The sequence below is a fragment of the Octopus sinensis genome, linkage group LG1 (assembly GCF_006345805.1).
Source record: "Octopus sinensis linkage group LG1, ASM634580v1, whole genome shotgun sequence".
Lineage (NCBI taxonomy): Eukaryota > Metazoa > Mollusca > Cephalopoda > Octopoda > Octopodidae > Octopus > Octopus sinensis.
In genome coordinates, this window is record NC_042997.1 from 65,956,690 (window position 1) to 65,981,143 (window position 24,454).

Consider the following 24,454-nt stretch of genomic DNA (forward strand, 5'->3'; position numbering starts at 1 on the left):
CTACCTGTTTTATGTTCAAGCCAACTAGATCTGACCTATCATATCTACCCCACCGTATCATTCTAAAGATATATGATCACATCATCAAAATGTCAAAGCAACAAGATTATGTATGATTAATTTAAAACAATGTGAATAAACAAACATTACATTTGAAAGAACACTTTGAATGCTAAAGGGTTAGGTCAGTGTGACTTTGTATATTAGTGCTTCTCTGTGGACTGATAACAAATTCTTCTCTGATGAAGACTGAATCAGTTTCTGAAGACCAGAAACTATCAAAATTATCCAAAAGCACCCTGTAGGACATTAATAATGAGTTATAATCTGTCTTGGTGAAAATGCAATTCAGCTTTGTCTCAGAGTGTATTAAACTTTCTCTGGTTGTGTACACAATATAAATAGCCACAAACTACAAATTTCATTTTGGATAGCAAATGGCTAATCTTTCTCAGATGAAAGACTAACAAAACCAGAAACTATACAAATTATTCAAAACACACTATGTAGTACACTATTAATTAGTGTAAGTTGATAGTGAATGCATTGTTATGCAAATTAGATGATTCTTTTAAGCTTTGTTTGAGTTTGTAAACAATGTAAACAGCTGCAATCAATCAAGTTTTTTGTGGACAGAAGATGGGAACATTTCCTCCAGTGACAGTTTAACAAGACTAGAAAATAGTTACATCAATTTCTTATTAAAACCCATAAAAAGTTGAAATTTGTAGTGTACCCACTTTGCTTATATTTCACAGTGAAATAAAATTGTATAAAATCTATGTAAAAAGTTGATGTTAAATCTTACCACACAGGGTAATTTTTTACTGAGGTGCAAGGACAATGCTTAATCTAACCATAAAGGTTAATGGACACTGAGAAGCCATTGTTAAACTCATTAACAATTTCTAAGCACAGACATGTGGTAAGAAGTTTACTTCCCAACCACTGATCTTTGGGTTATACATCATATCAAGTAATGGTTCTTCAGAGGTCCTTTGGAGCAACACTTCTATTCACAATCATATTCTTTTGGTCATTACTCAAAATTCATGATCATAGGTGAAGATAGGCACATAAACCATGATGTTTAATTTGGGAAAAAGACAGAAAGCTTCATTAAATCAAAGTGTGTGTTGAGGTAGTGAATTACATGTGCAATTAAAATTCCAAATAAATGTTTTAATTTACTAGGGGTAGAAATCTGATGAGTCCAAAGGTCAGATAAACAAATTTAAAGATAAGGGATGACAAGAAGGTGAAGAGACAAAACAAAATAAAGAAGACAAAAAAGCAAGTTTTTCTTTAATGCTTGAATAAGCCATCAGGCAAAACTTAGAGTGATAAGCAAATATATATGTAAGTGTATATCTAGACAATCCCCTATGTGTGAATGAAACTCTAACGTGCATCATCATCATTGTCATCATGATCATTTAACACCCATTTTCCATGCTGGAATGGGTTGGATGGTTTGACTGAAGCTGGTAAGCTGGAGAGCTGCACAAGGTTCCAATCTGCTTTGACTTTGTTTCAACAGCTGGATGCCCTTCCTAATGCCAACCACACCACAGTGTACCAAGTGCCATTTACATGCCACTGGTATGGGTGCCTTTTATGTGTCACCAGTAAGGATGCCTTCATGTGTCACCAGCAAGGATGTCTGTAACATGTCACCAGCACAAATGCCTTTTATGAGTCACTGGCATGGGTGCCTTTTACACATCACTGATACAGACCACAACTATGATTTCACTTATTTGACATGTTTTCTCAAGCATAAGAAATCACCAAAAGTTTTAGTCACTTCTCATTGCCTCTATGAGACTCAACAACTGAAGATCATATTTCCCCACCTCATCTCATGACTTCCTGGGTCTACCTCTTCCGCAAGTTCCCTCCATAATTCGAGATTTTTTTTATACATGTGTATAAAAACTACAAGTGTGTGTGTGTGAGGAAGTTACAAAAGGAATGTGTAGAAGGTACAGGAAGTGCATGTAGAGACTGTAGAATGTAGAAACTAAGAGCAGGTATGTGTGTAGAATCTACAGTGTTGTGGGTGGATAAACTGTAGATGATGTATGTAAAACATACTGCAAGCATTTGTTGAAGCTGTAATAGATGTGTATAAAGACTATAGAAGGTGCACTTGTGTGTGTGTGTGTGTGTGTGTGTGTGTGAGTGTGTAGAATCTATACCAAGTGTGTGTGAAAACTATTGCAAATGTTAGAGGTTATAGCAGATTATAGGAGTGATAGCAAATGAGTGTAGAAGCAAAACAGGGGTGTATGTAGAATGTATAGTAAATATGTGTAGAAGATATAACAGGTATGAGTTGAAGCAAAAGCTGGTCTGTGTGTGTGAGCATGTATGTGCAAGTAGGAGCTGCCTGTGGGTATACAGAAACTGAGAAGTTTATAGAAGTTGAACACTGCACCTATGACATGAGATAACAAGGAAAAAAACAAATAACTTCTATAGATGCAGGCATAGGTGTGTGGTAAGACCTTTGCTTCCCAGCCACATGGTTCTGGGTCCAGTCCCACTGTATGGCACCTTGGACAAGAGTCTTCTACTATAGCCTTGAGCCAACCAAAGCCTTGTGAGTGGATTTGGTAGACAGAGACTAAAAGAAGCTGGTCGTGTGTGTGTGTGCACACCTTTGTATTTGTTTGTCTCCCACCACCGCTTGGTAACTAGTACTGGTATGTTTACATCTCCCCGTAACTTAGCAGTTCAGCAAAGAGTCTGATAGAATAAGTACCAGGCTTAAACAAAAAATAAGTACTGGGCTCAATTGGTTCAACTAAAGATTCAAGGCAGTGCTGCAGCATGGCCACAGTCTAATTTCTGAAACAAGTAAAACAGATAAAAGCGGTGCAGGAGAGTAGCAAACAATAAATATAAGGGCAGAAGATGCAATTCTAGGATTTCAATCAGCAAAAAGAAAGGAAGCAAACCTTACCATTGTCTGTTCCAGTAATAACACTTTAAGCTTTGGTAATTCTGAAAAAAGAGCAAAGAAAGAAAGAGAGAAACTTTGAACATAATAGGATATTTGTCTGGCTAGATTTATAAACGGTGAGTGTTACAGAGGTGAACATAGGCACAAGCACGGATGTGTAGTAAGAAGATTGCTTCTCAACTATATGGTTCTTGTTTCAGTACCACTGTGTGGTACCTTCAATGAATCTCTTCTACTATAGCCTCAGGCTAACCAAAGCCTTGTAAATTTACTTGGTTGATGGAAACTGAAAAAAACCCATTGTGTATGTGTGTGTATAGATATATAGATATAGATATGCCAAAAGTTTGAAACAATTTTTCTCATTATTCAGGTTTTGTGCCTATAATAGAAATTATTATTATTATTATTATTATTATCATTATTATTAACCCCATAATGGATTATCCCAAGTTTACTCATGCATAGCAAATGTATCTTTTTAGAACCAGACGAGTATAATCGGTCAAAATTAACTTTTAATTTTAGCACTGAAACAAGTTTATTTATTTTGTGTCATTTCATTTTTGAGCAATCACGAATTTACTCATGATGTTTAAAAAAATAAGTATTTTTTCATTTGATGGATTTGGCTATCTGGAATGCTTATGTTTTGTATAAAGCATCTTTGGAAACTTCAGCTTCTGCTATGAAACCGCTGAAATTTAGAATGCAAATAATCACAAGATTATTGAAAAATATAGGTCCTTAGTACCTCCCACAAAACCAGGAAGACCATCATTGATCCCTCATCCAACAAGATTTGCCCCAGCTGGTCACTTTCCCATGGAAATACCAGCAAGTGATAAGAAAAAGAACCCTACAAGACAGTGTGAAAATGCGCAGAGAAGAGAGATGCTAAAGGAAAGAAGATTCAAAGAGAAAGCAGATACATGTGTGATGTCTGCAAGATAACTTTGTGTGTAACTCCTTGTTTTAAAAATTATCATTCTAAATAAACTGTCTATCTCATTTTTAAAAAAAAATTCCTTTGATTTAAAAGCAATACATCTTATAAAAAATCAAAGATTGTTAAAGTATACATATTTTTTCAATGTCCGAGTTAACTCGTTTAACTCGTATAAATCCAAATGAGTAAAAGTACATTTTAATTTCTATAATAAAAAAATAAAGGAAAGAAGATTAAAAAACTTTTTTTGTAATCAACACAGTGTATATAATTAAAAAGGAAATAAAAACATATGCTCTGAAATGAAACGCCATGTCAAAATAATTGATCCATTAAGGGGTTAAGGCAGAAAGCTGGCAGAATTGTTACCACACTAGGCAAAATGTTACACAGCATTTTGTCTGTCTTCGTGTTCTGAGTTCAAATTCTGCCAAGGTCAACTTTACATTTCATCCTTTCATTACAGATAAAATAAGTACCAGTTGAGTACTGGTGTCAACATAATTATACCCCTTCCCAAATTTCAGGTCTTATGCCTATAGCAGAAAGGATTATTATTACCTCTGCCTTAGCAAAGGTGAAGGTATTGTTTTCAGTTGTGCTTGTTTGTTGACAAGACATCTCAAGAACCGCTGGATGGATTCAAATGAAATTTTCAGGATCGATCAGGTACCAGACAAAGATTCTGGATTATTTTTCCGTTTTTTGTTTTTTTTTACTTAATTTTTGAGAGTGGCCAGGTTTATTTTTAGTTTTCTTGTTTAAGAGAGCAGTTAAGTTTATTAAAGATATTCTCATTTTAAAAATCATCTCTGGCTAATTGTTGAGAGGATGTTGGTGCTGCCTTGTGGAGGTTTGCGTACTCTGAGTGCTCTTGTTATAATATTTTGTTATTATGACTTGTTTCAGTCACTGGCCTGTGGCCATGCTGAAGCACCACTTTGACGGGTTTTAGTTACACAGATTAACCCTAGTCCTTATTTTTTCATGTCTAGTGGTTATTCTTTTGTGGCAGCACAAGGCTTAGTGGTTAGTGTGTTGCATTCATATTTGTAAGATTGTGGTTTCAATCCCTGGATTGGGCAATGGATTGTGTCCTTCAGCAAAACAATTTATTTCTCATTGCCCCAGTCCACTCGGCTGGCAAAAATGAGTAATCTTGCAATGGACCAGCATCCTATACAGGGTGGGGAACATGTACACCACAGACTCAGGGAAACTAGCTATATGAGCTTATGGCTCGGGAGGGACCTTTTATCTTTTTGTTTTTTTACATATTCCACTAATCTCTTTCCCAAGCCACTGAGTTACAGGGATGTAAACAAACCAGCACTGGTTATCAAACCATGGCATGAGAAACAAACACAGGATTAAAGTCAACAGGACTATTCCTTTGTTATTCTAATATCTTATATATATATATATATATATATATACAGTTGCGGCCAAAATGTTCAGAACGGCATTGTTTTCGTCAGAAAAGTAGGTATAAGTTTTTATCAAGGTTATTTTATATTCTATAATTTTCACAGACAATAAATACGATATTAAAATTATGTTAAATGATGATGATGATATATGATGGGCTTCCACACAGAGTCCATCTACTAAATTTACTAATATTGGTCATTCCAAGGCTATAGGGGAATAAACTAGCCTAAAGTGCCACCCTCTAGGACTGAATCCAAAACCAGGTGGTTCTAAAGTGAGTTTCTTAAACATACAGTCATTCCTAAATATAGACTTTCTTAAGTTAAACTAGAAAATATTCCTCTTCCTTTTCTTCTTAACTTTTCTCATTGACTATGGAAACAGCAGTAGTGACTCTTACATTGCAGTAATCATCATCACCATCAACAACAACATTATGAGGATACCATCATAGGCACTACTATACTCACTACCACCATTACAGTTATTTCAATGCATTGGCTTGATTCTTTTATTCTATTTCTCACACACACACTCACACACAAATGCGCATAAACATACACAAATTCACAGCTCATGGACATACTATACGCACTGCCATATCCAAGTAGTTCAATAATAAACAGGCAGTAGTCCTTCATTAAGACAGAAGTATAGGTGGTGAGAAAAGGGAATGAGAAAATTAAAAAGTAGACGAAAATGGAAGGGAAAAAATGCTATGTTTCTTCTGAGGTGTGTCGTCTTTAAGTGGTAAACAGTAATTTTAATACATTTTTCATTTTGTCCATACTTTTTTATTTGAGTACCATGGATTTTTTTAAATATTGATTTTCTGTAAATTCTCTTTCCTTACTGACACAGTCTTAAATGTAGCACAAGTATTTCCTTTGGTTCCACACATTCTGAGTTCAAATCCTCCCATGGTCAATTTTGCTTTTCATCCTTCCTGGGTTGGTAAAATAAACAACCAGTGACCAGTCAAGTATTGGGTAAAGAGTGTAATAGGATGTTAGCTGAGTGTATGGCTTCAAAACAATGTAAAAGTGGTATGAACATGAACCAGAAGCTGATAGAAGATGGGAATTACAAGATGTTGTAGGACTTCCTCACAAAAACTGATCAGGGATGACTGTGTGGTAAGAGGCTTGCTTCCCAACCACATGGTTCTGGGTTCAGTCCCACTGTACAGCATCTTGGCTGAGTGTCTTCTACAATAGCCTTAGAATAACCAGAGCCTTGTGAGTGGATATGGTAGATGGAAACTGAAAGAAGCCCGTCATATATATATATATGCATGTGCATGTGTGTGTGTGTGTCTTTGTGACCGTGTTTATTCCAACCACCACTTGACAACCAGTGCTGGTGTGTTTACGTTCCCATAACTTAGCAGTTCAACAAAAAAGATTGATAGAACAAGTACCAGGCTTAACAAAAATAAGTACTGGGGCCAATTCATTCAACTGAAAAAATTTCCAAGACGGTGCCCCAGCATGGCCGCAATCTTACAAGTGAAACAAGTAAAAGGTAAAAGATAATATTGAAGCAAGAAGGTTGCATATGATTAAAGAGGACAAAATAAACAGTGTAAGATCATAGAGTCGATAGCAAAGAAATTGAAAAAAAAAATAAAATTGAGAAATATCAGGATCTAGCAAGAGAACTGGTACAACGCCCAAAATGCTAATAATAGACTGAAAGAGATTGGAATCACATTGTCGACCTAAATGAAAGTACCATCCTATATTCTGCATGAATCCTAAGGAAGATTCTTGAGACTTAAGGAGACTTGTTGTCACCAAACCTCAAGATAAGATCCCTGCAAATTAAATTAGCATGTACTAGCTTAGTAGTAGTAGTAGTAGTAGTAGTAGTAGTAGCAGTAGCAGCAGCAGCAGCAGCAGCAGCAGTAGTAGTAGTAGTAGTAGTAGTAGTAGTAATTGTGTTGATGCAGTAAAAAACAGTGGCTGTCATGGCTTCTGATCTTAACTGATTGGAAGTGTTATCATGTATATTGATTTGTCTTGGTATAAAAGATGGGCTACAGCAAATATTCTGCTCCATAACACAGAGTTGCTTGTCAGTTGTTTGACCTTGAGCATGTCCCTTAGTGGCTGATGAAATGTGCATTTCTGATCATGAGCAGAAGTAGTGGGGAAGCATTATAGCCATGTATAGAGAGGAATTTTGGGGAGTTTGAATAATTCACCTTTGGAAACATGGGTGTTTTGTTCAACATCCTTAAACAACCCTTACTCAGGGACCTTTTTAAGTGGGATGGGCTACTCGACCTGCAGAAAATTCTAACTGGGCCCCACCTGCAAGGTCATGCACTATTAATCTTGATATGAGATCACTATGTTGCACACATGTGGTTGTGAAGCATGTTCATGGTGTATTCTTATCAGATGGGTAGTCATGATGGGTATACTGGGTTTCGTATTTTTTACCCCAGTGTCACTTGCATGGCATGCACTGATCTCTCACTCAATAATAATAATAATAATAATGGTTTCAAATTTTGGTACAAGGCCAGCAAGTTGAGGGAGTGGGTAAGTTGATTATATCAACCCCCAGTGCTTAACTGGTACTTGTTTTATTGACCCCGAAAGGATGAAATACCAGTGATTGTAGGAACACTTAGAATGATCAAAAAGGGAACTGAAAATTATTTGAGGATGATCCCTGGCTTACCATCCATGTAGGTAATGCAAAAGAATGTCTTAACTGGTACGCTTTAAGTATTGAGAAGGGCATTATCACTGTTAATTTTGTTTCCTTTTTCCACTTTATGTTTTTCTTTTCTTTTTTCCTTCTTTTCTTTCTCCCTCTTTCTTTCTTCCCCATTCTTTCTATCATATGACTTTGTAAATGAATAATCTGGTGTGTTTATTTTAATGGTCTACCAATATATACAGTGAGTTTCTTTGCCCTAGGTGTTGGGAAGACACTTGGCAAGAAATGGTAACAAAATTGAAAGAAAAAGATAATAATAACAACAACAATGATAATGATGATAATAATTATGGCCATCACCACCCATTCCGAATACTCTCTGCACCTACGCCTCTGTACCACCTCCACTCAAGAAAAAAAAGAAAATTCAACAAAACTTATAAAATGAAAATGCCAACATACCCGTGAGTGGTCCAAATATCTTATGAGTACAAGATGTTCTATTCAGATTTAGGCACTTCAGTGTGGGTGGCTGATGCATAGAGATGTCAGTGATATACTGAATGATACCAGCATCTGTGACCCGGGTGTTCTCCAGTACTAGGGTGGCTAAAGACTGTAGAGCTGAAATGGAAAAAAAAAAAAAAGAATTACTACCACAAAGCTCCATAGCATTATAGAATATTTGTGTATTTCGTATTGTGTTAGAATTTTCACTTCAGCCTTGTAAAACCCACACCTGCAACAACTTCCCAAACAAACCCATGGGTTGGAGGGTTCTTGGCGAAGTGGTGCAAAGGAGTCATCCACTAGGAGTAAGAAATCACAAAGAAATGGTGAGTGCAATGACTTGCTGTTATAGCGCATGCTCCCATACTATTGCTATTGTTCACACACACACACACACACACAAACATCAGACTCATCGCCACCACAACAACCACCACCATCATCATCATAATCATATTGGCATCACCAATATCATTCAGTGTCTGTTCTTTCATAAGCTGAATAGGCCTCACACTGTACAGCCACCTGTCACAGTCCTCCATCATCTGGTGTGCATAGCAAACAGATATTCATTGTTGTTGAGTATGTTCTGTGTGCATATGTGTATGTGCATAAACACATGCAAACATTTGTTTTCAAGAGAAATAGAAAAAATATTGTAATTATGACTGAATAAAAGCAAGGACCAAAGATAGAATATTTTTTATAAATTTTATTTAAGGATTGGCTAAATATCCTGCCATACACACACACACACACATCCATACATGTGCTTCTGAATTTTTCCCTTCATCAGTGATAGTTTTGTCGGTGTAACCATAACAGACCACGAATGGCAATAAATGATCAAGAATTATAATTTATTTAATTCATTGATAAGACAATCAAATGACAAGATCTATGAGGTTAAAATACTGGACTACTGACCAAATGGTTATAAGTTCAAATTTTACAACCATCAAGTTTTACTACTGAGTAAGGCACATTGCAGCAGCAATAGTAACATCATGGTTGTTTATTTGATACTCCAACTCAGTTCTTATATGTTTTCAATGCTGGCAATACTCAGATTTACAGATATAACCTGTTTATGAACACAATTACTATCACTAATATAGAGAAAGACTTAGTGAATCAAAAAAAAAAAAAAAGAACTGCTTAATTTGTAAACTGCATAAAAGAAATGTAAATGATGAATTAATAATAATACAGTGATACCTCGCAGTATGAGTTTAATTCATTCCATGACCAAGCCTGTCTTACAATTCACTCATTTTACAAATCAATTTTCCCCATTGAAATTAACTAAAATATAATTAATCCATTCCAAGCCTGCAAAACCGCTCAAAAATAATTTTTTATGGGTTTTAAAACAGAAAAGGTGTAGTTACAAGTAAAACGGCAATAATAAAAAAGAAATATGTAAACTGGTTTTATTAACTGAATTACCTTAAAGATGGAATGATTTATGTGCTCATACTGCAAATTTCTGCTCATACTTCAAGACAAAAATTCGCACAAGTCTCAGACTGTACAGCAAATTACTCATGCAGTGGGGCACTCATACTGTGAGGTTCTACTGTACTATAATTTTTCAAACTATTAATCTTACTATGAGTGATGAGTAGTGTTTTTCATATTTATATCTACTGCACTGGTATGGATGAGGACAGCTGCATAAAGAAGTGCTGATCTCTAATTGTGTAGGGAACCTGTGGAAGGGGTAAACCCAGGAAGCCGTGGGACAAAGTGGTGAAAAAGGATCTTCAGATGTTGTGCCTCACAGAGGAAATGAGAAGGGACTGAGATTTCTGGCGATATGCTATGTTTGAGAAGACATGCCAAGCTATGCAAAATCATAGTCATCCATACATAGATATAGGCATGTTCTTTAGGCTATGCCCACCACTCCCTCTCTCAGTTGAGAAGTCTTTTCTTGTGGGCTTGCAAGTGCAGGTGCCACATTGAAAAGCACTCGTTCTGGTACCACATAGAAAAGTACCTGTGCCAGTGCCACAGTAAGAGCACTTGTGCCAGTGCCACATCGAAAGCACTCATGCTGGTGGCACATTAAAAGCAGTCATGCAAGTGCCACTTAAAAGCACTTGTGCTAATGTCACTATATAAGCACCCAGTATACCCTGTGAAGTGGTTAGTGTTAGGAAGGACATACAGTCATAGAAACCATGCCAAAACAGACAAATAGTGCCTAGGAATCTCCCCGGTTGGCCAGTTCCAGTCAAAACGTCCAACCCATGCCAGCATGGAAAACAGGTATTAAATGATGATGATGATGGTGATGGTGGTGGTGGTGGTGGTCTATACTACATTCTACTTAATTTAATCTCAAGTGTCTTAATACTTGATTTATAATATTACAGAACTGGATCTGAATTAGAAACCTTTAGTTCTAAACTAGAAGTAACACTCTTACCCAGACAGCATAGGTGTCAGTGGCCAAGTGCAAAAAAAAAAAGTGTTATTCCTTTTGGTTTAGAAACAAATGTTTTTACTTACACATCCATGAATATGTTTCATAACAATTATGATCAAACTGATGAAAGTGTAACATAGATGTAAACTTTTTAAAATGTTTCTTTTCTAAAGACAAAGATAATAATCATGGAAATAGATAATTTTATTACTTAATCTATATACAGAATTGCTTACCCGATATAGGTGTTAAACAGTTGTCTGTTAGCTGCCGGCATGATCCTAACTTTAAAGTCTTTAGTTTTTTTAAGGCTGGAAATAAATGAATAAATAATTAGAAAATTACAGGTTTCATAAGGAAAACAGAACTCAAAACACATAATGTGTATGTATGCATATACAAGAAAATGAGTTGACAAAGGAATAAATAATTATCTTGTGAATTTCATTGGCTTACAGCTGTTTTTGGCATAAGATGCATTGGACTCAGAATTGAGACCCTGAGTAATACTTAATAGCTGCAATAGAACCTTGAACATAAAGTGCAATATGAAATAAATTGCACTTCATCTTTGAGGCTTCAATGCAAATAGAGTTCATAAGATAATCATTTATTCCTTTGTCATCTCATTTTCTTACTAACACTCTGTGTTTGACTAACGCTGTGTTCTGAAGCATATGTATATTGAGTTCTACACCAGGTTATTAGTTTTGCAATTTTATATCTCTGAAGAGCAGAAGCATTATCTATAAATGCTTATCAATATAGGATTTCATTATAGGGACAACTCTTCTGTGAAACGATTGTAAGATGCTTTAAATACTTAATTCAAAACTTTTAAACTGTCATATACAGTATATATATTTATTTATATATTTTTAATACAACAATTATTGTTCACACGTGTATATCTTTCTGAGGAGTTTTGATATTGATTTCCTAATATTAATAATAATATATTATTAAAAAAAAATATATATATATATATATATATATATAATATATATATATAATCACTCGTATTAATATATAAATACTTTAATAGTATTAATACTTTGACACAATAGAACACTCAATATAAATTCAGTATATAATATTCTCATTGAATATATTTAACTAAAGATATAAATATATGAATTATTCAGGTGGCTATTCCCAATTTACAATCAAAAGGTGCAAGTACAATCATCACTAAAGTGACTAAGGATGCAAGTCAGCACCAGCATTGCTAGGAATAAAACCTTTAGTCATATTAGTAATGACTGTACTTATGTGTGTGTGTGTGTGTGTGTGTATGTATATATATATATATATATTATTATTATATGTAGAAAAATACAAACTGGGACAAGAACGCAAAACACTTAGAAGACGACACAAAAAACACGGACGGGACATTTGAAGCCCTCGATCTTCAGTCAAGAACTGGATCATCGTAGCAATTTCAGCTGATACCAGCAGATTAAATACTAGTATGCAAAATTCTTGGCCCTTGAGTCACTTTGTGACTTCTGACAATTAAATAATCAATTAAATAGAATATTAGTAATTCTTCATCATAAAGCAAAGAGGAAAACACTAAATCACCAGAACATAATGTATAACAGTATTCAATGCCGTCACTCTAAATTCTCATCTCAAATCCTATCAAAATAAATTAGCTTGTTATCCCTTCTGAATGAGAGAAGGGAATATGATTAACAAAAATATGTACCAGAGATATACTGATCTAATTCAATCAAGTCACTCATCTCCAACAAAAACTGGCCTTGATTTTAAATGAATGTAATCAATTGTGGGGGCTAATGCAATTTCGCAGTTCTCCTTGAAAAATGCATTTTTTGGAAAATATTTTTCAGATTTCTACGTTTTAGATGTCAAAGATTACGAATATGCAAAAAACATTTTACATGACCACACCTGCAAGTATGTGTATATATTGGAGAAGTTCATGAGTGTGTGAATGTGTGTGTGTGTGTGTGTATATACGCATGTGTACTTGCATGCACTTGTATGAGTGTATCAATAAACGATTTTTAAAAATAATTAAAATTACTTGGATTGAATGAGGTGAAACTATAAACTTTTGAAGGAGAGAGAGTAAAAGAATGGAAATTCAAGTACATTGAAAGGTACATATTTAAGTTTCCATCTACCAAAACCATTCAGTCTGGGGTAATAACAGAAGAACCTTTGCTCATGCTGCCATGCAGAGGGACTGAACACAAAACTATTTGGTTGGAAAGCGAACTTCTTAACCACTTGGTTAATATTTAATGTGTTGGAATTTAAGAATCTATACAGAATCAGAAATATTCTTTATATGCCTTCTAGGGTACTCCTTCCTTGGGGTGGAACTGCACAATGTTTAGCAATGTCACATAGCATAAGAGGGTAGTACATTAATGACAATTCTAGGCAGCAGTTAATTACATTGTGTAACGAAATTTTATTTTTTCTGTTGTGTCTTTGGTCAGTAAGTGTTATTTCCTGTTTGCTTCTGTCTAGAAATCAAAGGAAATGACTACTACTCCCTACAACCTTTGCTTTTGTGACCTAGACTCAATGTTTTGAAACTCAACTATTCCCATTACATTTCAGACAGATTCAATGCTGAGTTGTTGAAGCAGAAATATTGCTATAGCAAATATTCTGTTCAGTACCATAGATTTGCTTGTCAGTTGCTTGACCTTAACAACTCGAGCATATCCCTTAGTGGCTGACAATATGTACATCTCTGACAATGAGCAGGTGAGAGAGTGTCATATCCATGTGTTGAGAGAGATTGTTTGAGATTTGAATAAATGTAACAAAAGCAAAGTTTGAAGGAAATAACAGTAGCTACTCAAGGACAAAAATCATGCTATGCAGTGTTAGGAGTGCAATGTCTTTGAAAGGGTAAAGGGTAAAGACCCCTTCGGTCATGAATGACCATGGGATTGCATCTAGAAAGTTACCCTCCTAGACACAAGTTCGGGCAAGGTTGTTTATGGAAGACCAGCAGTTGCCCATGCATACCAGCCTCGCCTCTCCACGCCACCAGTGTTATCCAAGGGAAAGACAAAGGCCGATACAGCTTGGCACCTGTGACGTCGCAACTCATTTCTACAGTTGAGTGAACTGGAGCAACGTGAAAGACATGTAATAGAATCAACATTTTTGGTTGAGACACACCCTGACTAAAGATGAAACTTTGGTGTCTATCATACAAGCCAAAGAACATGAAGCTTTTATGTAATCACTGACCCTCAAAAAAATCATCAATTTTCCTTCAAATCACATTCTACCTTCTCTTATTAAAAAGGTAAGACAATTTGGATAAAGTATGTTTCACAAAATGACAGGATGATCACAGCTGGAACAACTTTCATCATATGCCTGCATAGTCAGGACAGCTCTGGGGTTAAACAACAACAAAAGTTACTCTAACAAATGTGGTATCAAAATGCTTGCTTACCTGTAAGAGGCTGTAAACCACTGTCTGTTATTAAACTACATGAGTTGAGACTCAGGTGTACTAAGTTGGTATGCATCCTGTGGAGATGTAAACACACAAAATGAAAACAGAAAAATTAACTGAATTTTCAAAATTCAGAATCAAAACAAATAACATATAATAATAATAATAATAATAATAATAATAATAATAATAATAATAATAATAATAATGGTTTCAAATTTTTCCACAAGGGCAGCAGTTTTGAGGGAGGCGATGAGTCGATTACATCAACCCTGTATTCAACTGGTAGTTAATTTATCGATCCCGAAAGGATGACAGGCAAAGTCAACCTCAGTGGAATCTGAACTCAGAATGGAGTGACGGGCAAAATACCACTAAGTATTTCATCCAGCGAGCCAATGATTCTGTCAGCTCGCCACCAAATAGTGATAATAATAATAACCCTTTCTACGATAGGCACAAGGCACAATTTTTTTTTTGGGGGGGTGGATAGTCAATTAAATCAACACAAGTGTTTCATTGGTACTTATTTTACTGACCCTGAAAGGATGAAAGGCAAAGTTGACCTCAGTGGAATTTGAACTCAGAACATAGCGACAGGCAAAATACCTATTTCTTTATTACCCACAAGGGGCTAAACACAGAGGGGACAAACAAGGACAGACATATGTATTAAGTCAATTACATCGACCCCTGTGCGTAGCTGGTACTTAATTTATCGACCCCGAAAGGATGAAAGGCAAAGTCAACTTCGGCGGAATTTGAACTCAGAACGTAGGGACAGGCAAAATACCGCTAAGCATTTTGTCCAGCATGCTAATGAATCTGCCAGCTCTAGTGATAATAATAATAACGATTTCAAATTTTGACACAAGGCCAGTAACTTTGAGGAGGAGGTAAGTCAATTGCTTCAACCCCAGTACTCAACTGGTACTTATTTTACTGCCCATGAAAGGATGAAAGGCAAAGTCAACCTGAGTAGAATTTTAATACAGAACATGAAAACAAATGAAATGCCACTAAGCATTTTGCCCAGTATGCTAACAATTCTGCCAGCTTTTCGAAGATGATGATGATGATTCCACAAGGGCAACAAATGAAGAAATTATAAAAATGCACATAAAGTGGTGGTGGGATACATAGAAAATCGAATGAGTAACAGAAAATATTAAAACAGCATGAAATATAAATATACATCATCATCATCATCATCATTTAACGTCCGTTTTCCATGCTAGCATGGGTTGGGCTATAATGACAATTATGCAGTTCTATTTATAAGGAAGACATTCATCTGATAATAATAATAACAACAACAACTTCACCATAGACAGTGCACATATTTACCAAAGAAATAAATAAAAGATTCTGCTTAGAAAAATGTACCAAAGCAACCTTGAAAAGTGGGAAGCTAATTAAGAACAACAATATTGCACTAGATTAGGAAAATGAAATATACAAACTGGACCAAACTCAAGCAAACAAATACTTAGGAATGAATGAACTAGGTAGGGTACAACATTCACAAATGAATGAAAAGATAAGGAACAAACATTACAGATGAATGAGATAAATACTTAAAACACAGCTAAGTGCCAAAAATAAGATAGTAGGCATCAATACTGTAGCTGTCCCAGTTCTGAGCTATAGATACCATATTCTTAACTGGACACTAAATGAACTCATATACACCACCCAAAATCTGACATAAAAAGGTTATATATACAATGAAATGAAGGTAGTTGAGGTCTTACTAGAACTAGAAAACTATTATAGAAAGAGAGCTAAAGAAACATCTAACTCAATATCAAGAAAAACTGATACAAATAACTACAAAGCATGAGCAAAACAAAAAACAGCTGTCTGTCTTCAAGGAAGCTGCAAAATACAAGAAAAAGGACAAAATACCCAAACAAATATGAAGAAAAAGAAGAAAGAGCAAAAGCTGTAAAGCAGCTAAAATTTAAGCTAAAGTTGGAACTACAAAATGTCATGATAAAATGATAGCAAATACAGGGATAAGCTAAATAGAAAAGAAACCAAGTTAAATCCCAAAACTGGTTGAGAAGCTTGGGACTCAAAGCAGAGACTGAAAGGTTCATAATTGTAACACAAAGTCAAAATCTTCTCAATCAGAAAGATATATAATGAAGCAGAATACAATAAGTAACTGCAGAATATGTGATGATGGGTAAGAAACAAATAAATTATATTGTCTCTGGTTGACCACCCTTGAATTAGAAAGATATATTCACAGACGTGGCAGAGTCAGGACTTACATACACTGGATGTCATGCTAGCATGATGAAATAACAGCAGAAAAAAAGGAGTATAAGTATACCCACCAAAAAGTCTCAGAAAATAACAAAGTAACCATACTCTGGGATATGCCAATACACTCTGATAGACAGAACAAAACTAATCATCCAGATATTGTTGTCAAGGAATACCAAGAAAAAGAAAATGACATATTAGACCCAACAGATGACAATGTATCTCTAAAAGAAATGGAGAAACTCTCAAAAAATAAAGACCTAGAAATACAGATAACCCAGATGTGGAACCTGAAGACAGAAACAATTTCACTATAGTAATAAGCACTTCAGTTTTTGCCAAAAAATATACACACAAGTACATAAAAAAATGGCACTTTTAGACATTGCATACATTTCAATACAATAAAAATAATAATGCCAAACAAATTACTACATATACCCAAGACACACAAAGCTGTTCTTGGTAGTGCAGTGAAAGCAAGTATTCAAAATAAGAGTACAGAATAGTAATAATAATAACAATAAAAATATTAATAATAATAGTAACAATAATAATAATGATAATGATAATAATGATAATGATAATAATAATAATAATAATATTAATAATAATCCTTTGTACTATAGGCACAAGGCCTGGGTTTTGTGGGGAATGGGACAGTTGATCACATTGACCACAGTACTCTACTGGCATTTAATTTATCAAACCCAAAAGGATGAAAGGCAAAGTCGAGCTCGGCAGACTTTGAGCTCAGATCATAGTGGCAACTGAAATACTGCTAAGCATTTCCCTCAGCATGGTAATGATTCTGCCAGCTTGCTGCCATAATAATAATAATAATAAAAATAATAAACTGCTCTGCTGGGGACAGCTAGGATTTTGAGATTGGTGCTTGGGTGTTGAATGTCTTCCAAGATAATTAACAACAAATTATCAAAGCTTATAATTTGTAGAAAGGGACCCTGTGAGAGCTCTGAAAACAGGTCGCTGTCTGCTCTCACAGAATCAATCAGAGCAAACAAAACCGAGCGCTCTGAGAAGTAAAACAATAATGGTAATAACGAACAGTTTCTTCACATGGGGAATTTAGCCAGTATTAGGAAATAAGCACAGAAAAGAAATGGTTACAAACAGGTTACAAAAAGGTCTGTCTAAAAGGCTGATAATGTAATTATATTCTATGACATGCCGATCCATGCAGACAGGTAGATTAAGGCAAATCCTTCACATATTTTTGTTAAACACAAGTAGCGAAAACAACTTTTAATCGAAGTAACAGTCTTAAACAGACACTGCAACAATAAAATAAATTAAGAAACTATTAAAATGTAAAAATGTGGAAATAAAGATAATGAGGGTATTAACGTGGGGGGGGGGGGGTAATTAAAGAAAAAAAGCGCAGACACAATTTCTATAATAGCAAGTGCCTTGGGAACAATATATCAAAAAAATAGTGCATGTACAAATGAATACAGAACTAACCCCACCATCCTCCAACACCTGCTAACAAAACTTTGCGTACATAAATATGAAGGTTAAAACACCACCAGGCACAGCACAAATATTGCAGAGAGTACTGTCAGTGCAACAGACAAAAAAAAGAAATGAAAAAGAAACAAATACAAAACAAAGCTTTATGCATGCCTCAAAGGTAAGAAGTGAACTATGGTGCAGTGAAAAACTGCAATAAAAAGAGTGTGAATACTGACATCATCATCATCATAATATTTATAATAATAATAAGAAGAATAATAATAATAATAATAATATTAATAATAATAGCAGTGTTGGCGAGGAGGAGGAGGAGGAGGAGGAGGAGGAGAACAACAAACAACAACACAACAACAACAACAACAACAACAACAACACAACAACAACAACAACCAACAACAACAACAACAACAACAACAACACACAACAACAACAACAACCACAACAACAACAACAACACACAACAACAACAACAACAACAACAACAACAACAACAACAACAACAACAACAACAACAACAACACAACAACAACAACAACAACAACAACACAACAACAACAACAACAACAACAAACAACAACAACAACACACAACAACAACAACAACAACTGTGCTGCTGTGATTGTGTCAGCAACAGTATGCTGAAATTAATTCTGATGAGATTCACCTTAAGATTTCTGATAAATCAATGGATTAATAGCTGTCTGTAAGAATGCATAACTCCAAGCTCAATGTTTCCATTGATTATATTGAAAGCTGGGTGAATGTTGTGGAAATGGCAAGAGTGGATGGTACTGCTCAAAGTATAGACCAGTTGAGTTGGAGAACAGGAATTGGAGAAGGCACTTGCCCTTGGTGATCAGTGAGATCTTGGATAGTGAGGTTTCATGATTATCCCTATTATCAAATCGTTATTACAATTTTGCTTTTCATTTTTTTTTACTGATGTATACTTTTATATTTCATTTGTTTTTCATAGACTGTGGCCATGCTGTTGCATAGCATTGAAGAATATCGTTTTTTAGTCCAATGAATCAACCCCAGTACTTTTTTTAAGGCCTGGTACTTCTTATTCTATCAGTCTCTTTTGCCAAACTGCTAAGTTATTGTTACTGAGTTGGCAGAATCACTTGCATAGCAGGTAAACTGCTTAGAAGCATTTCGTCTGTCCTTATGTTCTGAGTTCAAAGTCCAATGAGGTTGACTTTGCCTTTCATCCTTTCAAGGCTGATAAAATAAGTACCAGTTGTGCACGATGGGGGGGGGATTGACTACCTCCTCCTCGAAATTGCAGGCCTTGCACCAAAATTTGAAACCATTAATAATAATAATAATAATAATAATAATAATATTATTATTATTATTATTATTGTTATTGTTATTATTATTATTATTATTATTATTATTATTAAGACAGTGAGTTGGCAGAATCATTAGCAGACCAGAAAAAGTACTTAGTCGCATATCTTCTGGCTTTACATAGCAAGTTCAAATTACACTGAGGTCAAATTTAGCTTTCATCCTTTTGGAGTCGATAAAAATAAACACCTCGCACCCCAAAGTTCAGCTTGTGCCTATTGCAGAAAGGATTATTATTATTTTTATTCTTAAGGTGAGAAGCTGACAGGATTATTAATGCACTGGACAAAATGCTTGGAAACATTTCATCTGTCTTTATGTTCTGAGTTCAAATCCTGCTGAAGTCGATTTTGCCTTTTATCCTTTCAGGTCATTAAATAAGTACCAGTTGAGCATTGGAGTCAATGCAATTGTTTAACCCTTTCGTTACTGTATTTATTTTAAGATGTTCTGTGCTTCTTTCAATTACTCTAAGTATAACAAAGTATTTAGTAAAATATCTTAGTTATAATTAAGCTAGGGTTAGGAACATAAATTGTGACTAAAGGTTTGGTGGAAGATTTTAATTCAGAACTTTTGATAACAAGACATTTGTACTACAAAGCCAGAGCCAGTTTCAGCCGGGTTGGTAACAAAGGGGTTAAACCCCTCTCCTCCAATGTCATACCTGGTGCCTATAGTGAAAAGAATTATTATTTGGACAACATGCATTGATTAAACAGAAAATCTTTCAGCCTTGTCCTCCAAATGTACAATCAGAAATGTGTATTTATATGTATGTGTATTTTCTATTCCCTTCATCACATTATATGTATCTTTGTGACTTTGCCTATATGTGCATGTATCTGTGTGTTGTTGATTTTTAACACCAAGGTTAGATCTGATAAGGTAGATCTGTGGTTAAAGGTGTTCCAGTTTCCAGATGTGACCAAATAATCTGTATATCAGGGAGTATATTATTTAATGTGTCCTTCCTTTTTATCTTTTAGATAGTGGTGTGTGATTTGAGGAATATTTGGCTGCTACTTCTAGCTGATCGAGCAATCATGTAGCATTTTTGTTAATAGCTTGTGTGTGTATGTGTATGTGAAAAAAAAACAGAGAGAAAAGTGATAGATGCCAGGGTTAAGAACTTCCAGGTCATGTGTGTTAGTGCATGTGTGTGTGTGTGTGTGTGTAAAATTTGTCTGCATGCGTGTGAGTGTTCTTGTGCATTTGAGTGTGGCTGCACTTGTATTTGTGAACATCTGTCTGTGTTTGTGTGTGTGTGTGTGTGTGGTTCTGTAAAAATGTTATGTGCATGTATGTGCATCTGTATATGTGTATTACATGCATGCGTGTCTATGTGTAAAAATATGTGTTGCATGTGTGTCTGTCTGTCTGTCTGTCAGTGTGTGTGTGTGTGTGTGTGTGAATCTGTGTATGTGCCCATTTGTGCCTATGTGTTAATGTCAGCATGGATATATGTGTAAGTATGTTATTTTACTTCGCTCTATTACATCGGGTTATTCCAATTAGTTGTTCAATTTATTTTAACCATCATGGCTGTTGGCAGAAGACAATAATAATAATAATTATTATTATTATTATTGTTATTATTATCATGATTATTAATTGTTTTCTTTTTCTTTTGTCTGTTTCTATTTAATATTCTTTATAAAAGCACAAATTGACAGACAAGCAGAAATAAAAAAAAAAGGAAGGAATGAAGAAAGAGAATAAAATAAGGATGGTGACTTTGGTGAATAATGCATATGTTAGTGGTTGTGATGATAATGATGGGCATGATGGTGATGGTGGTGGTGGTGGTGCCACTGCTGCTGCTGATATGGAGCTAGATGAGGTGGTAGTCATGGTAGTGATGAGGATGGCAATGGCTGTGATGGTGACTTTGGTGAATAATAAATGTTAATAGTGGTGGTGGTGGTGGTGTGGTGGCGGTAGTGATGGTGGTCGTTGTGGTGGTGATAAATGAAAAGACAAGGGTGATAATTAAAATTTGTTTGGCATTATTATTTTTATTGTATTGAAATGTATGCAATGTCTAGAAGTGCCATTTTTTTTTATATCAATGACATATTAGACCCAACAGATGACAATGTATCACTAAAAGAAATGGAGAAACTCTCAAAAAATAAAGACCTAGAAATACAGATAACCCAGATGTGGAACCTGAAGACAGAAACAATTTCACTATAGTAATAAGCACTTCAGTTTTTGCCAAAAAACGACAATGACTAACTGGTAATGATGATGATACTGATAATGGCCGTGATGATGATGATGATGAAGCTACAAGATATTGATGGTAACCACACCCACATTACAGTGTGATGTCATTATTGACTTATTTTAGCCCTTGGTCTTACTAATCAAGCAAGCCTATGATTACAGGTGCTTCCAGCAATGACTGACCACAGTGGTCTTTTCCTTTTCAGACAAGGTACCCTAGGACGAAGGGGTCCTATCTAAAGCATGCCGCTTTGTTTTAAGAAAGTAATATGTGAGCTAAAGGAAATTCAGCTACCACTTTTCAAAGCTCAACTGACCACTTGTAGATTCCCATGTTGAATTAGTGAGTGTGCATGGTGTTGTTGGACAACATTATACAATACATGTATCCTTTTCTGAAGGGAGCAGAATTTGTATTTGTTTTGCAAGATTCTTGATGTGAAATCATGTGTTGAAACAAATATCATTATACTTGGGAATGGTCATATTTTGCCAATTAAACACATGTACTATATATTTGGTCTTCACTTCAGCTTTATTATTATTATTATTATTATTATTTTAGTGAATTTTATCCAAACTCTTTCGTCACACATCCTGTGACCTCTTCAGTGACCCTTTATCCCATGTGTCTCCTCCTGCTCTGCTTAAAGAGTCACTGAAGAACTTCAAGCTGAAGATAAAACGTCATTGAAAAGCTCACAGGATGTGTGATGAAAGAGCTTCGACAAAGAAACAAAGGAAATATTGATAATAATAATAATAATAATAATAATAATAATAATCCTTTCTACTATAGGTAAAAGGCCTGAAATTTGTGGGAAGAGGACTAATCAATTATATCAACCCTAATGTTTCACTAGTATTTAATTTATTGACTTCGAAAGGCAAAGTCAACCTTGGCAGACTTTGAACTCAGAATGTGAAGATAGATGAAACACCACTAAGCATTTCACCTAGCATACTAATGATTTTGCTAACTCGCCACCTTAATAATAATTATTTCAATATTTGTTGGGTTTTTTTTTTTTGCTACAAGGGCAGCTTGGGGGAGGTGGGGATGAGTCATTCACATCAACTCCAATGTTCAACTGGTACTTATTTTATCGACCCAAAAAATATGAAAGGCAAGGTCAAACTCAGTGGAACTTGAGTTCAGAAAGTAGCGACAGGCGAAATACTATCAAGCAATTTTCATCCAGCATGCTAACGATTTTGCCAGCTTGCCACCTTGTTGTTGTTGTTGTTGTTGTTGTTGTTGTTGAGGAGGAGGGGCGGGAGGAGGAGGAGGGGAGGGGCGGGAGGAGGAGGAGGGGAGGGGCGGGAGGAGAGGAGGAGGACCAAGTAAAAACCAAACATATAGTGCATGTGTTTAATTGGCAAAATATGACCACTCCCAAGCAGAGTATGAGTTCAGGGATACTGAGAAGCTACTTCTATCAGATAAGTTGTCATATTGAAGCTCCTACATTGCATGAACTTGTGTTGTTGCTTTTGTTGTTGTTGCTGCCATTGGTGGTAGTGGTAGTGTTATTTAATCTTAGTCAAACCTTGAATGAGAAGACCTATGATCAAAGGCATTCCAGCCATGAACATCCCATATTTTCTCCTTTACAGTGTATCTAAGATGATATTATTCAATATATTTTTTTTTCCTCTTAAGATGGTATGGTATGATAAAATGTAAAACTTGTTGCTATTACTGGCATTGTGACCCTACAGAAGCTCCCTTATTTGACTGACACCTTTACCTTTCTCTCTATGTCTACCAGTATTTATCTTTTCTAGCCTGTGTTCACTTTTGCCAAATTACATTCATTATCCAGTGTATCCTTCAATTTTCAGACAGATGGCAGATATCTCAGGAGTATTTAGCTTCTGTTTCTAATTAGACATTCCCATGCTGTTCATTTATTTATTTGTTGGTGGCGTTGCTATCATTGAATATGATGATGATGATAGCAACAGATGTATCAGTGAAGATAATGGCTGTAGTAGTTGTGATGAGGGTGGTGGTTGTTGTTGTTGGTGGTAGCAGTGGTGGTGGTGATAAAAGTACAAAACTAATAAGCAAGCAAGCAATTTGATAAGATACTGATCAGACTGATGAGATGAAACAAGTGTAATCAAGAGAACACATACCTTATTTCATATAATAATTCATTAGTGACATATGCATAGGAGTCAAAACACAATTTCTGCAGTTGACTGCAAAAGAGATGAAAGAAAAACAGGAGACATTTTAAAAGAAGATATACATTTATGATGAATGGAGGAATTTCAAAGACCACATGTGAAACTAAAACATTGATTAGTACGTTCGTTTGAAATATATGTACATCATTAACATCACCATTATCATCAACATAGTCATTTTAATGTCCACTTTACTATACTTAAATGGTTCAGTCAGAATTCATTGAGGAAGATTTTCTACAACCTGATGCTCTTCCTGTCTTCAACCTTCACTGATTTCCATGCTAAGTTTTATTTTCCCATGACTGATCAGGTGTGTTTCCACAGAAAACTGTATACAAATAATACCTCTTTGGTCAGTGGTTCTCAGTTGGGGTCCATATGACCCCTGAGGGTCCATATAAAATTTTGTGGAGTCCACACAAACAAAATAGTAAACTACAGACCCACAGTAGACTATTAAGGGTCCATGAA

The 24,454-nt window shown here is 35.3% G+C and overlaps 1 protein-coding gene across 2 annotated transcripts in view; it reads right to left on the minus strand.

Annotated features, from left to right (window-relative positions):
* The window catches only part of LOC115211563, a 389,040-nt gene that overhangs the window by 52,329 nt on the left and 312,257 nt on the right, over positions 1 to 24,454 (minus strand). For both annotated transcript variants that reach the window (XM_036501657.1, XM_029780127.2), the window contains 5 exons: positions 23,927 to 23,992; positions 14,423 to 14,499; positions 11,202 to 11,276; positions 8,484 to 8,645; positions 2,969 to 3,009 (listed from right to left, as the gene is read on the minus strand). In XM_036501657.1, coding sequence (XP_036357550.1) covers positions 2,969 to 3,009; positions 8,484 to 8,645; positions 11,202 to 11,276; positions 14,423 to 14,499; positions 23,927 to 23,992 — 421 coding nt within the window. The remainder of the gene's footprint in view (positions 1 to 2,968; positions 3,010 to 8,483; positions 8,646 to 11,201; positions 11,277 to 14,422; positions 14,500 to 23,926; positions 23,993 to 24,454) is intronic.